Genomic DNA, 13,842 nt, shown 5'->3' on the forward strand with positions numbered 1-13,842 from the left:
CCCATGGTCCTGCCTTTCTTGGCTTTTGGAAAGAAAATGACAAAAATGATAACATTAGCTTTATTTAAAATACAAGCATAATATAGTGTATAAAATATATCTATGTCCTATTATATAAATATATGTTATAATTATATAAATACATAATATATATCACAACTAAACTGAAACTTAGCCAAGCACACATTTTAAATTATATTTCAAGCAAACGTTGTCCGCATTCACTGTCATCCTAATTCCATCCTATTGAATTTTCTTTTCCTTTTTTTTTTTTGTTTATTCAACAAATACATTAATTGAACATCAAGGATACCTCAGTGAACAAGAATGACAGTCTGAAACTTCATAGAATTTATAGTTATTTGTATTTAAAAAAAAAGCAAAGCTTTCATGAAAAACTTAAACTAGGTATTAGAAGTTTAAGCAATATACAATTTATATTTACCACTCTGGCGTCTATTTAAAACTGTAATTGCTTTTTTAAAATTTTATTTATTTATTTGTTTGTTTGCTTATTTGACAGAGATCACAAGTAGGCAGAGAGGCAGGCAGAGAGAGAGGGGGAAGTAGGCTCCCCACCGAGCAGTCAGCCCAATGCTGGGTTCGATGCGGGGCTCGATCCCAGGACCTCGAGATCATGACCCAAGCCGAAGGCAGAGGTTTAACCCACTGAGCCACCCAGGTGGCCCAAAACTGTAATTGCTTTTTATAAGAAAAGATAAATTCCAATGTCCAAGGGAATTGGGATGTGGTTATATGCTAATTACTTAGAAAGGTAAATACCATGTGTGCTTCAGAAGTGGTTAGAGGAATTAGGAAAAACATTTAGAGAAAAACTGACAGAGAAGCCTTGTTATTACAGTTTCCTATAGGGGATGTGGCATGAATATGAAATACAAATTAGTAAGTGGTTACTAGTAAAATCTAAAGCAAACAACAACAAAAACAATTATAAATGGAAAGGGGAGAGAAGGGCGTCACTATGAAGAGACTGCATTTAAAATACGAACAATGCTGCGTGTAGAGCCAGCTTTCGTTTATTCCTTTCAGATCAGAAGTTAAGCATTAGTAAGATTTTATGTCAGGAGAAGGATCAGATATATGCATTTTTATACTTCACAGCCAAGTACAAAGTATTTTTGCATTTGGTTGATAATTGAGGACATCCTAGAAATTATTTCAAAACAAAATTGAGCAACGTTTGGCTTTGAATAAACTTTATTGCTGTCTAAACTTTCCATTCAGTCTGGAAATTCCTATCATTGTTGTGTTGTTTAAGACCGAGCTATCTGCTCTAACCGATGTCTTTGCCGAATCTCTGTAGCATAACATGATAAATTTCAGCTGAAATGCCGTGATTGTGGGGCGGGACTCTGATCCATGTGGACATGGTCACGGGCTGGTGAGGCTTACCTTTTTAATGTGGAGCTTTCAAGGCTGATCCAAGGCCAGCAAAAGAAGGAAAAGAAACCCCCAGTGTGGGGGGAGGATGGAATGGTGCAGGTCTAGGTTTCGTATGCATCTCTCCTGGGCAGAACTCTCATGGGCTTTCCAATGGATGGATGGGAACACCGCCGCCAACGAAGTCACTGGCTAGGCAGTTACCTCCTGAAAACTCTATCGTGTAACAGTAGCATTCAAACCTTTAGAGGAGAGCTTGCACTATCACCACAGCCATGGTCCAGAATTTGATCTGGGGATTATCTTTTTAAACAGTGCTTACGTATGCAACTTTTAAGCAAAAGTCATCTCATGGTTTATTTCAAGTTCCTTTATTACAAAATTACAAAATAGGGAACTATGTAAAAGAATTGCTTGATGCATCTGTTACAAACGTTCGGTTGGACCTGGGGGAAAAGAGTCTAAATGCAGACCTTTTACTCAAAGAGTTGCCCAGTTTTATGAAACATCAGTATTAACTTATTAAAATTGATATTACAGGTTATAGTGTGATGACCTATACACTGTTGATGTCATTTAGCTATTTTTTATAACATACGACTTTCTTCCTTTCTCAAAGATGCGTTGGAAAAGGACCCTGTGTGATTTTATTTATTTAAGATTTAAATCAGGGGATTTAAGGGTCAAATTGGTTTTCTTGAAATTATAAATGCGTTCCAATTTTCCATATCTTAATATAGGCTCAGCTGCAGAGAGGCAGCGACTGAGATGTAGAGTGGCCGCTTTAATTCATTAGTCACACCACACTTTTTTCTGTTAAGCCCATCTGGTCGCCTGCATGGAACCTCTCCTGGCTGTCTCCATAAAATCTGAAGCTACCCAACTTAACCTTGCACAAACAGCCATGAAATCTATAAACTTAGGAGATGCAAAGAGTGTATCGGGGGGGAAAAAAAAAAAAGAATAGGTCTGCTTGAACTCTCAGAAGATGAAGTGCTATTAGGAAAACCATAGATAAAAGAGCCTGGAACATGGAATAAAACTTTCCGTCAACAAACAGTTGAAGGCAGGTGACAGAGACCATTTATAAAAATAGGTTTTTCAGCCTTGACCCTCCATAGAATAAAATTTGGAATTCTTTTTAAGAAAAAAAAAAAAAAGTAATAAAACATGCGCGCGCGCACACACACACACACAGGAGTAGCAATGTAGCTACCATTATACATAGATGGGGACGTGGAATTTTTCCAAGGTGGTTTCCTTAGCCATGGAATGCTGCTTATTTTCCTGCCTGTCTTCTTGGGGCACCATATCATTTAATAAGAAAAAAAAAATCTGTAGAATTTTCTTCTGTTTGAGAAATGTTCTTCATATATAATGAGCTATACCAATTATTTTTCTGGGGGGGGGAAAAAGGAATTTTGGACTGGAACAAATGTTTCTATTTTAGAGCAAATGATGAGCAGCACATTTTCAGAGTCCAATAAAATTAGACGACTGTAAGAAAGCACCATTCCTAATAGCATGGGCAAACACCTTCTCGTTTCACCAGATGTTGTGGGGGCAGAACATTAAAACCACAGGCACTAATGGGACTTGTGCCCACTGGGCATCCTCAGTGTTGGCATCACTCAGTGCCAACAAAGTAGGATATTGCTTTGATCACAGAACAAGGGTTTGTACTTTTCTGCAAACATTGCTGACGGCTCTGTATGACTTGTTGAAATTGTGGGCTTGAAAAAAGAATCTCTTAGTAGGTTTAAACATAAAAAAGGAAATTTCCATTGCCAGAAATTCCATCAATTTTAAATTACTGAGTCAGAAGAACAGAAAACATGAGCCTTTTCGACTATTTATAACACTGGATAGTTCTTGTCCGTATTTAATGTTCTTGGATCTATCGCTGGTCATGGCTGTTGTTTTAGAAGAAAGAGATTACTCAAAAACAAATGATCAGACTTGGGGGCTGATTCCGTTAGTATAGCATCCGACTCTTGATCTTCGGGTTGAAAGTTCAAGCCCCGTTTTGGGTGTAGAGATTACTTTTAAAAGAAAAAAAGAAAGATTATTCATAGTTATTTCAGTGGTAACATTATCTTAATTTTTCTTTAGTTTTATGTTATACTAAATTGTATAGACCTTTGATGGGCATCTGGGTGGCTCGGTCTGTTAAGCAGCTGCCTTTGGCTCAGGTCATGATTGCAGGGTCCTAGGATAGAGTCCTGCATCAAGTTCCCTGTTCGGTCAGCGTTCTGCTTCTCCCTCTCCGTCTGCCTGCTGCTCTGCCTGCTTGTGCTCTCTTTCTCTCTCTGTCTCTCTGTCAAATAAATAAATAAAATTAAAAAAAAATGTATAGACCCTGTGAACATAGGCTCAGATAATATGTTTCTAAGACATTTTAGAGTCTTATAATATAGTCATGTAGTTGGGGGATTCGGGGAGAAGGAAAACACACACTTTTTTTCAATATCTACCTTAATTGGAGGAAATAACATTTTATTTATTATCATTTTAGAACATGTAGTTGAGAGTTTCTGTAGAAGTCTGAGAAACTTCATGTCTTTTGTATACAACTTATTTGCTACCCCTTATTTATAGACTCCTGTTCAAGCATTTCAGTGTTTAGAATTGTAATTTTGTATTTATCTCAGTTAGCACTGTCCTCTGAAACTTATCTAAGCAGTGAAGAGTTCTGTGGAGTTAAAAAAAAAAAATAGAACCTGTGTGCCATTGTCTTTGTTTTTAAACACATTCCACAAAATTATTGTGTCCTGTTTGTTTTTGCATTAAAATAGAGTGACTATAATTTTGCTGAAAATCTCATGGACTGTTTTAATTGGCAAGGATGGATGTCACGGAATGAAAGACAAAAATGATTGTCTAAAAATTCACAAAATAATGATAGCCATTTTCTTCTTTTTTTTAAAGATTTTATTTATTTATTGGACAGACAGAGATCACAAGTAGGCAGAGAGGCAGGCAGAAAGAGAGAAGGGGAAGCAGGCTCCCTGTGGGGCAGGAGCCCGATGCAGGGCTCGATCGCAGGACCCTGAGACCATGACCTGAGTCGAAGGCAGAGGTTTTAACCCACTGAACCACCCAGGTGCCCCTGCTAGCCATTTTCTATGAGACAAGCATGCATTCGTGATATCACTGAGTTTTCAACCCACATTAACCCCAAGATGGCTTTTCAGATTCCCGTGGAAACCCTGTGTCGCCTGAAGACCAAGTCAGCCTTGCTCAGCAGATCTCCGATGTGGTGAAGCAGCCCGCGTTCATCGCGGGCATCGGGGCCGCCTGCTGGATCATCCTCATGGTCTTCAGCGTCTGGCTCTATCGACACCGAAAGAAGAGAAATGGACTGGCGAGTACTTACGCGGGTATCCGAAAAGGTATTACCTTTCCTGAGTTTTTCCATTTTTTAATATGTTTCGGTAACTCCTGATTTGAATCTGTGGCTCCCAACTATTCACAGTTATCCATCTGCTATATTAGATTATTTTAATATGTAAAGATTTTCAAAAGTGCTTTTAGGGTGATCTAGAAAAGGATAAGGATTCCTCTCAAACAGCAATGCTTCGACAGAGCTTATCTGTTTGAGGCTCAAGTCCTTGAAACTCTTGTTTCGCCAAGGTAGGTCTCCCCTTGGTCGTTACACCATCTCGTGTGCCCTTTGGGAAGTACTTCATTGCTTTAGATTCTCAAAGAAATTCTTTAATCTCCTTGTCACAGGAATTGTAAATACCAGCTTTGCACGGTCTCACACAGCTTTAAAGGGAGGGCGGTTGCCTTTGTGACGCCAAAGAGATTATTTATAAAATAATTATTTCATGAGCCTTTCTGATTAGTTATAAGATAGTCATTTCTTAGCGAATATGGAATGCCCAACTAGATGATGTGCCTCCGCGTGCAGAGAGGAGGGTTAGTCCTTTTTTTATTGTTGTATTTAAGGTTGCAGAGTTGAGTGTTTATATACTGTTAATCCGTGATGGGGCTTTCCTCACAAGTGTGTCTAGAGTGTTAAAAGAGAAAGTTTACTTGACTGCAATTATTTACAATTTTATGGATGAGCCAAGTATGCCAAGGTTCGCAGACACTCCCTGCCTCCACCTCCCCAACAAACACATGAATCAGTTCGGGGCCAGTGATAAGCACTACAGGTGACTAAAAGTCCTGGTTTTCAGGGGAGAGTCCTAAGTTATTTCTTTTGTCCAACAAGTTACCTAGAGTGCTCCTTTTTGGTACAATTACACATTCACCATAGTTCTCACTTTTGCTTGGCTGGAAAACAGATTTTTTTTTTTTAAGATTTTATTTATTTATTTGACAGGCAGAGATCACAAATAGGCAGAGAGCAGGCAGAGAGAGAGAGAGGAGAAAGCAGGCTCCCTGCTGAGCAGAGAGCCTGATGCGGGACTCGATCCCCAGACCCTGGGATCATGAACTAAGCTGAAGGCAGAGGCTTTAACCCACTGAGCCACCCAGATGCCCCTGGAAAACAGATTTAAAGAGAACTACCAATGAACACATCCCCTCTCACACTATCACCACCCCTTTGAAAACAAAAGTCTACCTATCTTCTGAAGATTTTATTTATTTTAGAGAGAGAGAGAGTAGAGCATGGAAGTGAGTGTGCACTAGCAGGGAGAGGGGCGGAGGGAGAGGGAAGCTCAAGCGGACTCCGTGCTGAGCAAGGAGCCAGATGTGGGGCTCAGTCCCACAACCCTGAAATCATGACCTGAGCTGAAATCAAAAGTCAGACGTTTAACCAAATGAGCCACCCAGGTGCCCCAAGTCTACATATTTCTTTTTTTTTTCCCCCCACAAGTCTACGTATTTTCTAAGCAAACATTTCCTACATGTCTTGGCCAAGCCCTTTCTCGAATCCGTTATATGGCAAAGTCAGAACTCAAAATTTTTCTCAATGAGTTCTATTGACCGTCCCTGCAAGCTTAGAAAACCGTCTGGGACAGCAGTCTAAAATATTTGTACTGGCAGTCACAGGGGTCCTGGCAAGAAAGAGTCAACACGAATTCATCACCCGTGCGGTGAAAATACATGAATGTGCCTCTCCACTGCGGACATGCAGACGTCCCTTCATGGACATACATACATTTGCTGTGGCATTCGCATCCTTAAAAACGTTTTTTGCAGATATGCGTTCTGTCTAGAGATGAAGCATAATGTCAGTTTCCCTGTAGCCTGTGAAATGGAAAACGAGGGCGTGGAGGTGACTGCCAGGAGAGCTGGTGCTCGTTATGTCCCCAGAGTAGAACAATGTCAGGCACATGTGCAACTGTCTAAAACCTTTGACTTAAATCCAGTGCAGGGAAGGGGCTTGTGGGTGTCCCTGTGTCATGGAGCGGGGGAGGGGCAGGGCGAGTTGGGAGCTGCATTTTGAAATCGACTTTGAAGAGGAAAAGTGACTAATTAACGTAGAGATGTAGAGACTCCTGAATGCTCCAGGAATCTTGTATTTCTTGGTGCTGTGAGGGGCTGCAGCTGCGTAGTTATAACAATTTAATGCTCTATAGTGTCTTGAAATCTGAATGTGTGACATGAAACCCCCTTCCTTTCTGAAATGCCTTTTCTTTCACTAATGGACTATAAGCATGCTGGCAAATGCCTGTGAGCTCTTTGTGCAAAACCTATGAAACTAATACCATTGTCCTTTTAACTAGCTTGTGTTTAAGCAGAAATCATAGAACATAATTACAAATGTAATTGGTGAGCATTTGATTCTGCTTTCCTCGCTTTGCCTCGCTGGCAATTTTTCATAATTCTGCTTCCATCCAATTAAAGAAATAAAAAGTGCCTCCCCTGAAACCTTAAATTGTCTATGCCAGAAACAATGCCAGTAATTATTAAAAAAAAAAAAATGAAGTGAAAGATTTTAGAGAAATAGATATAAGAGAGCCTCTTGACCTATAAACCATCAAACCAGCGTGTGACTTTGGGTAATAGTGAGTGTTATTAGCCTTCCCCCTCCCCCCACCACATGTACCCGTAGATAGACCCTCCGCTAGAACACTCAGGATCCCTCTCCATGGATGTCCACACGGTGCACCAGCATCACTGGGCAAAAAGAGATGATTCTATTATTGGAAGCTTTGAAAATTAAGTCATTCTTTGGTGTACAAGCCATTAAAAATTTCATTTAGAGGGACCTCTTTTCATGTCCTCTGCAGTGCTTTTCACGGGGCTAGCAGTTAGCTAGGAGGACTGACAAGGACCTTTCATATTTTTCTCTTTTCCTTATGTCCTTGTGATTGCAAAGGAGTGTTCAGACACTCTTCTTGCTCGAAAAGCTTTACTTTCACATGTGCCTTTTTGTTGATTGATTTATTTATGAAGACTTGTGACTATGACTTGGAATTTTTGATTGTGGCTAAGTTACGTCGAAGCTCTGAAAAGACATAACTGAAAGGAAACACAATAGAGTTCTTGAGCCAGGGAGGGCCTGCTGCGCTGCCAAGGAAAGCCAGTGTATCAGTTGGGCACAACGGCACTGAAGTTTTTGTCCGTGTTCCTTCTAGTGTGCTCAGCAATGGTTTGGTGGGAAGTGACCATCACACCGCATTCTCCAGCATGGCCTTGTGGAGCCCCAAGGGCTCTAGTCCTAAAGTAAATATCTTGGAGACATTCCAGTGTGCCGTGGAAAATACATTTTTGGCAGCTTGTTGATCCATGGTACATGATCAGTAGTCCAGTGTGTGTGTATTAAGGATTTCTTAAACACCAACTTGAGTCTTCAAAGGAGCAGGAAAGATTCCCCGGCTTTCTGGACCGGGGAACTGTTTACTTGAAATTAACGCAAAGAGCTTGCAAACTAAGTCAGCCTCCTCCCTCCGTGAAATGACATGGAAATGGTTTGTGGTGTATTCAACACCCTGGAATGGGAGGAGATAGGAGAAAGTGGGGAGGGAGGCGAGCTTGCCACTTTTGAGGTCTGCGTTTCCATTTCAGGCCTTATTGATTAGATCAAGATTTATAACTGCAGAGAGAGTGAGGGTTTTCAGTGGGGTATTATCATTCTATTGTTTAGCTTCTAGTGTGACATTTAAAAACTGCACAGCCTACTCAGAGAAAGCTTCTCAATGTAAACTGTAATGGAAAAATTGAAGTTTAAAACTCCCCATATTTTCCGGTCCATTCACAAATTTCTATAATGATAAAAACCTAGTATTACACTGTTTATATGATAAGGGGTCAGGCATTTCTCAGCAGTGAAACAGTTTGGTTTTATGGTTCCCTTTGTTCCAGTTGTTTCTTTCCTTCTTTCTTCCCTCCCTGTGTTCCTTTCTTCCTTCCTTCTTTCCTTCTTTCTTTCTTTCCCTCCCTCCTTCCTTCCTTCCTTCCTGTCTCTGACTCTCTCTCTCTGAATGATGAATACTTAAGCACACCTATTAGTCCACGTTAATAAGCAGTTACTTTCAGATCTCTAGATAAGGTTCAAGCGAGACCCTGATAATACTTGTTTGAGCATCCATCAGCCTATGTTTGGAGATGATTAATTGCAGAGGATCCCTGTCTGTCCCAAGGCCGGGAGCGCCATCTCTGTGACTAAACTTAGCAGGGTCATTCCCAGGCTAACCCAGCACGACTCCCACGCCAGACACTTCAGGATGGTACCTGTAGAGACAAGCCTCTTCCTTCCACCTCAGATTTGGTTTTACTCCTATATCAGAGTGTCAGAACTCTTGGCTTAGTTATTTACATTTGTTTTATGTTCAGCTGTCTGCTTGATTTATACTAATGTGATATGTTCCCTTTCTCTCTTCAGCTTAATAACTGGTTTATATTTTGTTTTGATTTTTCAGTCCCGTCTTTTACCTTCACACCAACAGGTATATATTTGCACTTACCCTCCTCCTCTTCTTTGTCAGTTTGGCATGTGTTGTACTGTTGTGTTTCTGTTTTTATTTCGTTTTCTGAAGTTAGATGGGGAGAAGGACTTAAGACGGAATGCAATACTTCATTCACTCACGTCAGGCGTGCATGCAAAGTAGAAATGGTTGGTGTTGCTTTTCCCCCATGTAATACAGTTATGTATTCACGACTCCACGCTGCCTCCTGGCCTGGCGCGCACGTGTTTCGTAAGATAGACGCTCCGTTTCCACCCTCGGCATGATTTAACATGCTAATGATCTTATTGATTATTTCCTACTTGGCAGTCCATTTTTTCCCCCCTTAATGTAAGCGTTCACGTTTCCCAGTGAAAATTTCTCTCCCTTGCCATGCTCTGTCCATAGAGTCAACATTTTTGAAGGGGAACAAAAATATCCAGCACATGGGAAAGATAAAACTTTGTATTTTCCCGAAGTCAGAATCCTAATATTTTGTTCTATTCGGTTTCTTTCAAAGTGGGTCCTCTTCCTTCACATCACCTTTAATATACAGTGTACCTGAAGCCTTGCCTCCTTGGTTTTAATCCAGTTATTGTAATCACTGGAAGCAGTTATCTCTCCTTAACACACTCCCTGTTTGGAGTTCTTCTAAGGAGCAGAATTTGGCAGCTTTTAGAAACCTATTTCTTCTTAGAAAATGTGTCTGTATTTACAGAAAAGCTAATCATCTTAACCCCTTGCCTAACTGTGTGCAAATCTGTATTTGTTATTGCTAAATGTTTACACCCATAATTCATTAGGCTGAGAATGCTTTCAAGAGCATTTAAATGTATTGTCACTATATATATATAAACATGTCTGGTGAAAATATAATGGGAGGGGGTTCTGTAAGCCACAATAAAAAACATAGGTCATATTAATTAATGGCATACATCTGTGTGTAGAGGGAGAGAAGGTTTACTTTAACGTTTATCTTTGTCTTACTGGTATTCATACTTCTGGGACAATAGTCTTGCCATTTTTTCCCCAAATTTAAGTTTTTAATTATATATATATAAATCGTGCAATTATAGGCTCTAATAATAAATTCAAAATAGAAAACTATGAGAATGCAAATGTAACAATCGTAATATATTTAATAAGAATGTACTCAAGTTTGCTTTTACTTAGTTCTCAACCTTATTGGCACATTAAGAAAATAAGAGTAACATATTTAGTTCTATATAATCTTAAAACAAACTAGCTGAATCGGAAACCTGCCACTTTCTGTGATGGTTTTGCAATGCTTCTCAGTAGAAAGTGAGAAAGCATTCCATTTTAGAAAGACACTGGTGGATGTAATAACTTTCAATTTTATAAATGTAAACATGTCTATTAATTGTTTCTTTGTCTTTTTTTTTTTTTTTTTGTAACATTCTAGTAACTTATCAGAGAGGAGGTGAAGCTGTGAGCAGTGGAGGGAGGTAATTATCCTGCTTGTTTTGTAGATGCTAAAGGGAATTCCAGGTATCTCATCTTGTCTTCCTCAGTGATGTCACTTTCTTTGCATAAGGTGTAAGGATGAAATGTGTTCCAATCTTTTAGAAATACTGTAGAACCAAGGTTGTTAGTACGCCAATGCCATGGACGGAAGCCGTTGCATCTCAGCGAATGAACACCAGAGGGCGCACTTTAACCGGGAAAGACAAACTTGCTGCTTTAGCCGATGATTAAAAGGAGTTCAAGTAATTAAGCAATGGCATTTATGAAGATTAAGAAATATAGCTAGTTAACAGATACTATCAAAGAAAAAGTATTCATTTGAAAATCTGCTGAATACAGCATTTGCTCATAGGTTATAGGTTAGGTTTGTTTGTTCTTGTGAATTCCGCTCTCCTTTTACAGGGGACTATGTTGAAATACAACAAGAAACCTACATAGCTGGTTAATACAGAGATTTTCTTTTCTAATTAAAATGAACCTCAATCCTATATGTATTATTTTTTGTAATTATGATTCAGTGAACTTTAATATATTCACAGAGAAATCACAAATTGATGTGACAGGCAGCTTAAAAGAGCTGAAAAAGGTATATGTTACAGGAGCCAAGCTTCTGGATTTTCTATATTAAGATGATGTTTTTTCCCCTCAAACCAGCAACATCTAGCTTAAGGTAGAAGAACAAAAAACTTCCAATCAAAACCCTTTTCTAATTTGAATTCAATTAGCTTACTGAGTGTTCTGCTTTGCCCAGCTGGATCGTATGTTGGCAACTGGAAAAGACAAAAACGAGGAAGGTGTTATTTCTGAATCCAAGGAGCATGCCATACGGAGACACAATGACTGAATTTAGCATACGACAAAGAGTGATTTTAAGAAAGTGTTGACTGCCAAGGTTGTACGAATATGGCAACAAGCAGTGATGTTTCCTTCCTGGGTACCGGGGCTAGCTTACTGTTTCCATACCTGAGAAACCAAGCCAGCCACTGGAAGACCCAAAAGCTGGGGAGGTCTTCATAAGGAATAAATTCACTTGATTCAGACTCTTTTTTGTCTCCAGGGAAATTCCTTCGAAATCATAGCCCAGATATTCATGAAACAGCCTGTGGCATAACAACATTCTCTCGTGGATAGTTCTGGAATGCCTGACTGTTATGACCACCTGTCTACATGTGTAGGCTCATGGCTGTAGACTCTGCTTTCACGTGAATCAGAGCACATAAAATGAGGGTTGAGCATCTTGTGTGTTCTGCACTAGCCTCTGTGGATGAGCACACGTACACATTCTCTCTGCATCACACACACACACACACACACACGCACGCACGCACACATAGAATATCTCCAGATCTTGCTCCAAATGGATTTACAAGCCAGCTAGAGCAAATGACCATACAGAACCTAATGGAAGGAATCCATGAGTACCCAATGCAAGTTTCTACAGCAGGAATGGAAAATGACAAACTACGAACTGAAAATTACAGACAGAGCTATTTTTTGGAATTTTGCTGTTACCATACAGAATTAACTGTTTAAATTCAAGAAGAGAATAACAGTGAATCTTCTGTATTTCAAGTACCAAATAAGAAAGACATTTGTGCCAAATGAAATGATGAAAGATGCTGGCATGTTACAGAGGTAATAGCTAAATAAAGATCTTAGCGTCCATGCTCAAAAGGATGGTCATATAAGCAACTTTCAATTTATTTGTTCATCAGGCATATTTATTGAATGTCTACCATGGGACATGGTAGTTGCTTGGGATCCATCAGTGGGCAAGTCATGAAGAATTCCCATCCTTGTGAACCTTACGTGAAGAGCAGGAGATATAAGTTAGATAATAAGCATTTAAAAAGTCAACCCTAGTATCAGCAGTCGATGTGTGCTTTGGAACAAATAGAGCAGGATAAGAGGGATCAGGAGTGTATCAGGAAGAGGTCTTATTTCCTAGCCAGAGTGTGTGTTTGCACGGGTGGGTAGGGGATTCTGGGTGTGTGTGTGTGTGTACGCGTGTGTGCACGCATGTATGTCTGTGTTCTCCGATTCCGTGTGGCAAAAAAAGGGGCAGTCACCCAGTCTCCTGCACTCTCTCCTCTCATGTCCATCCCTTAAACACTGGTTTCCTTCGCAGATCTCAGAGTAGTGAGCCCGCTTTGGGCCTCCAGCCTCATTTAGTTGATGGTCCCTAAGGGAAAATTTCAAGTCATCCTTTCTTCTGCCTCCATCCCTGCCTTTGCTGACCCTGCTTTCCACCCCCTTTCCTATCCCAGACCTGTTTCACGCCAATACTTCAGCTCTCCTGCCTCATCCATCGCCTAAGCTCCCAACAGTCCTATGTACCTAATTCGTTAGACTACTTCCTAGTAATTCCCTTTGGCCGTTGGAGCCAAAAGGGTATTTTGAAATGCATATCCCTTGCTCCTTCCTGGACATCAGAGCTCTTCTAGGCTATGAATTAAAGGAAGGAGGGGACAGTTTCTAGGCAACCCTTACTTCCAGGCCCCCTTACTATTTTCTCCAGCCCTGGGACCCTCTAGTATTTTATTTTGTGGTTTAGGATTTCAGATGGGTTTTTTGTTTTGTTTTGTTTTGTTTTGTTTTGTTTTGTTTGAGTGAGTGAGTGATTGGAGTATCTGATGTAGAAGGAGCCGAGGAAATGGAAGTAATTACTACATAGTTACTTAAATGCAGTGTCCTCTTTTCCTTTGTGGCACAAATTTATCCCCTTAATATGAACTGGAAGAAAAGTTTGGGTTTTCTGAGCCCCGCTGTCTTCTTTTCTCTGAAATACTGTCTTTGAAGAGACAAAGAAGAAACAAGCAAAACTCAGATATATCAGTATGAAAATTCAACTCTCTAATATTATATGGTAAAAAAAATATTTTAGACACCTGTTAATTACTGTAACCAGCACTGAGTTTGACCTCTGCTTAATTTCTTATTGTTGGGCAGCTAAATCTGTCTCGTATACACTAGATCATCTTAAATGCAGAAAAATAGCCTATGAGATCGGTAGTTTCAAAAAGCCCCTAATACCCTTATCAGGGTAGCTGCATGTGACCTTGACTTCCTCAGAGACTTGTAAAATATACACATGACATTTTAAGATTCATTA

The 13,842-nt window shown here is 39.9% G+C and overlaps 1 protein-coding gene across 6 annotated transcripts in view; it reads left to right on the forward strand.

Annotated features, from left to right (window-relative positions):
* ROBO1 (roundabout guidance receptor 1) overlaps positions 1–13,842 on the forward strand; it is a 415,896-nt gene that overhangs the window by 358,615 nt on the left and 43,439 nt on the right. For 4 of the 6 annotated variants that reach the window (XM_046003038.1, XM_046003042.1, XM_046003041.1 and 1 more), the window contains 3 exons: positions 4,596–4,793; positions 9,222–9,248; positions 10,669–10,711. In XM_046003038.1, coding sequence (XP_045858994.1) covers positions 4,596–4,793; positions 9,222–9,248; positions 10,669–10,711 — 268 coding nt within the window. The remainder of the gene's footprint in view (positions 1–4,595; positions 4,794–9,221; positions 9,249–10,668; positions 10,712–13,842) is intronic. The other 2 variants (XM_046003040.1, XM_046003043.1) reach the window with 1 other exon arrangement.

The sequence above is a fragment of the Meles meles genome, chromosome 4, assembly GCF_922984935.1.
Source record: "Meles meles chromosome 4, mMelMel3.1 paternal haplotype, whole genome shotgun sequence".
NCBI classification, from domain to species: Eukaryota; Metazoa; Chordata; class Mammalia; order Carnivora; family Mustelidae; genus Meles; species Meles meles.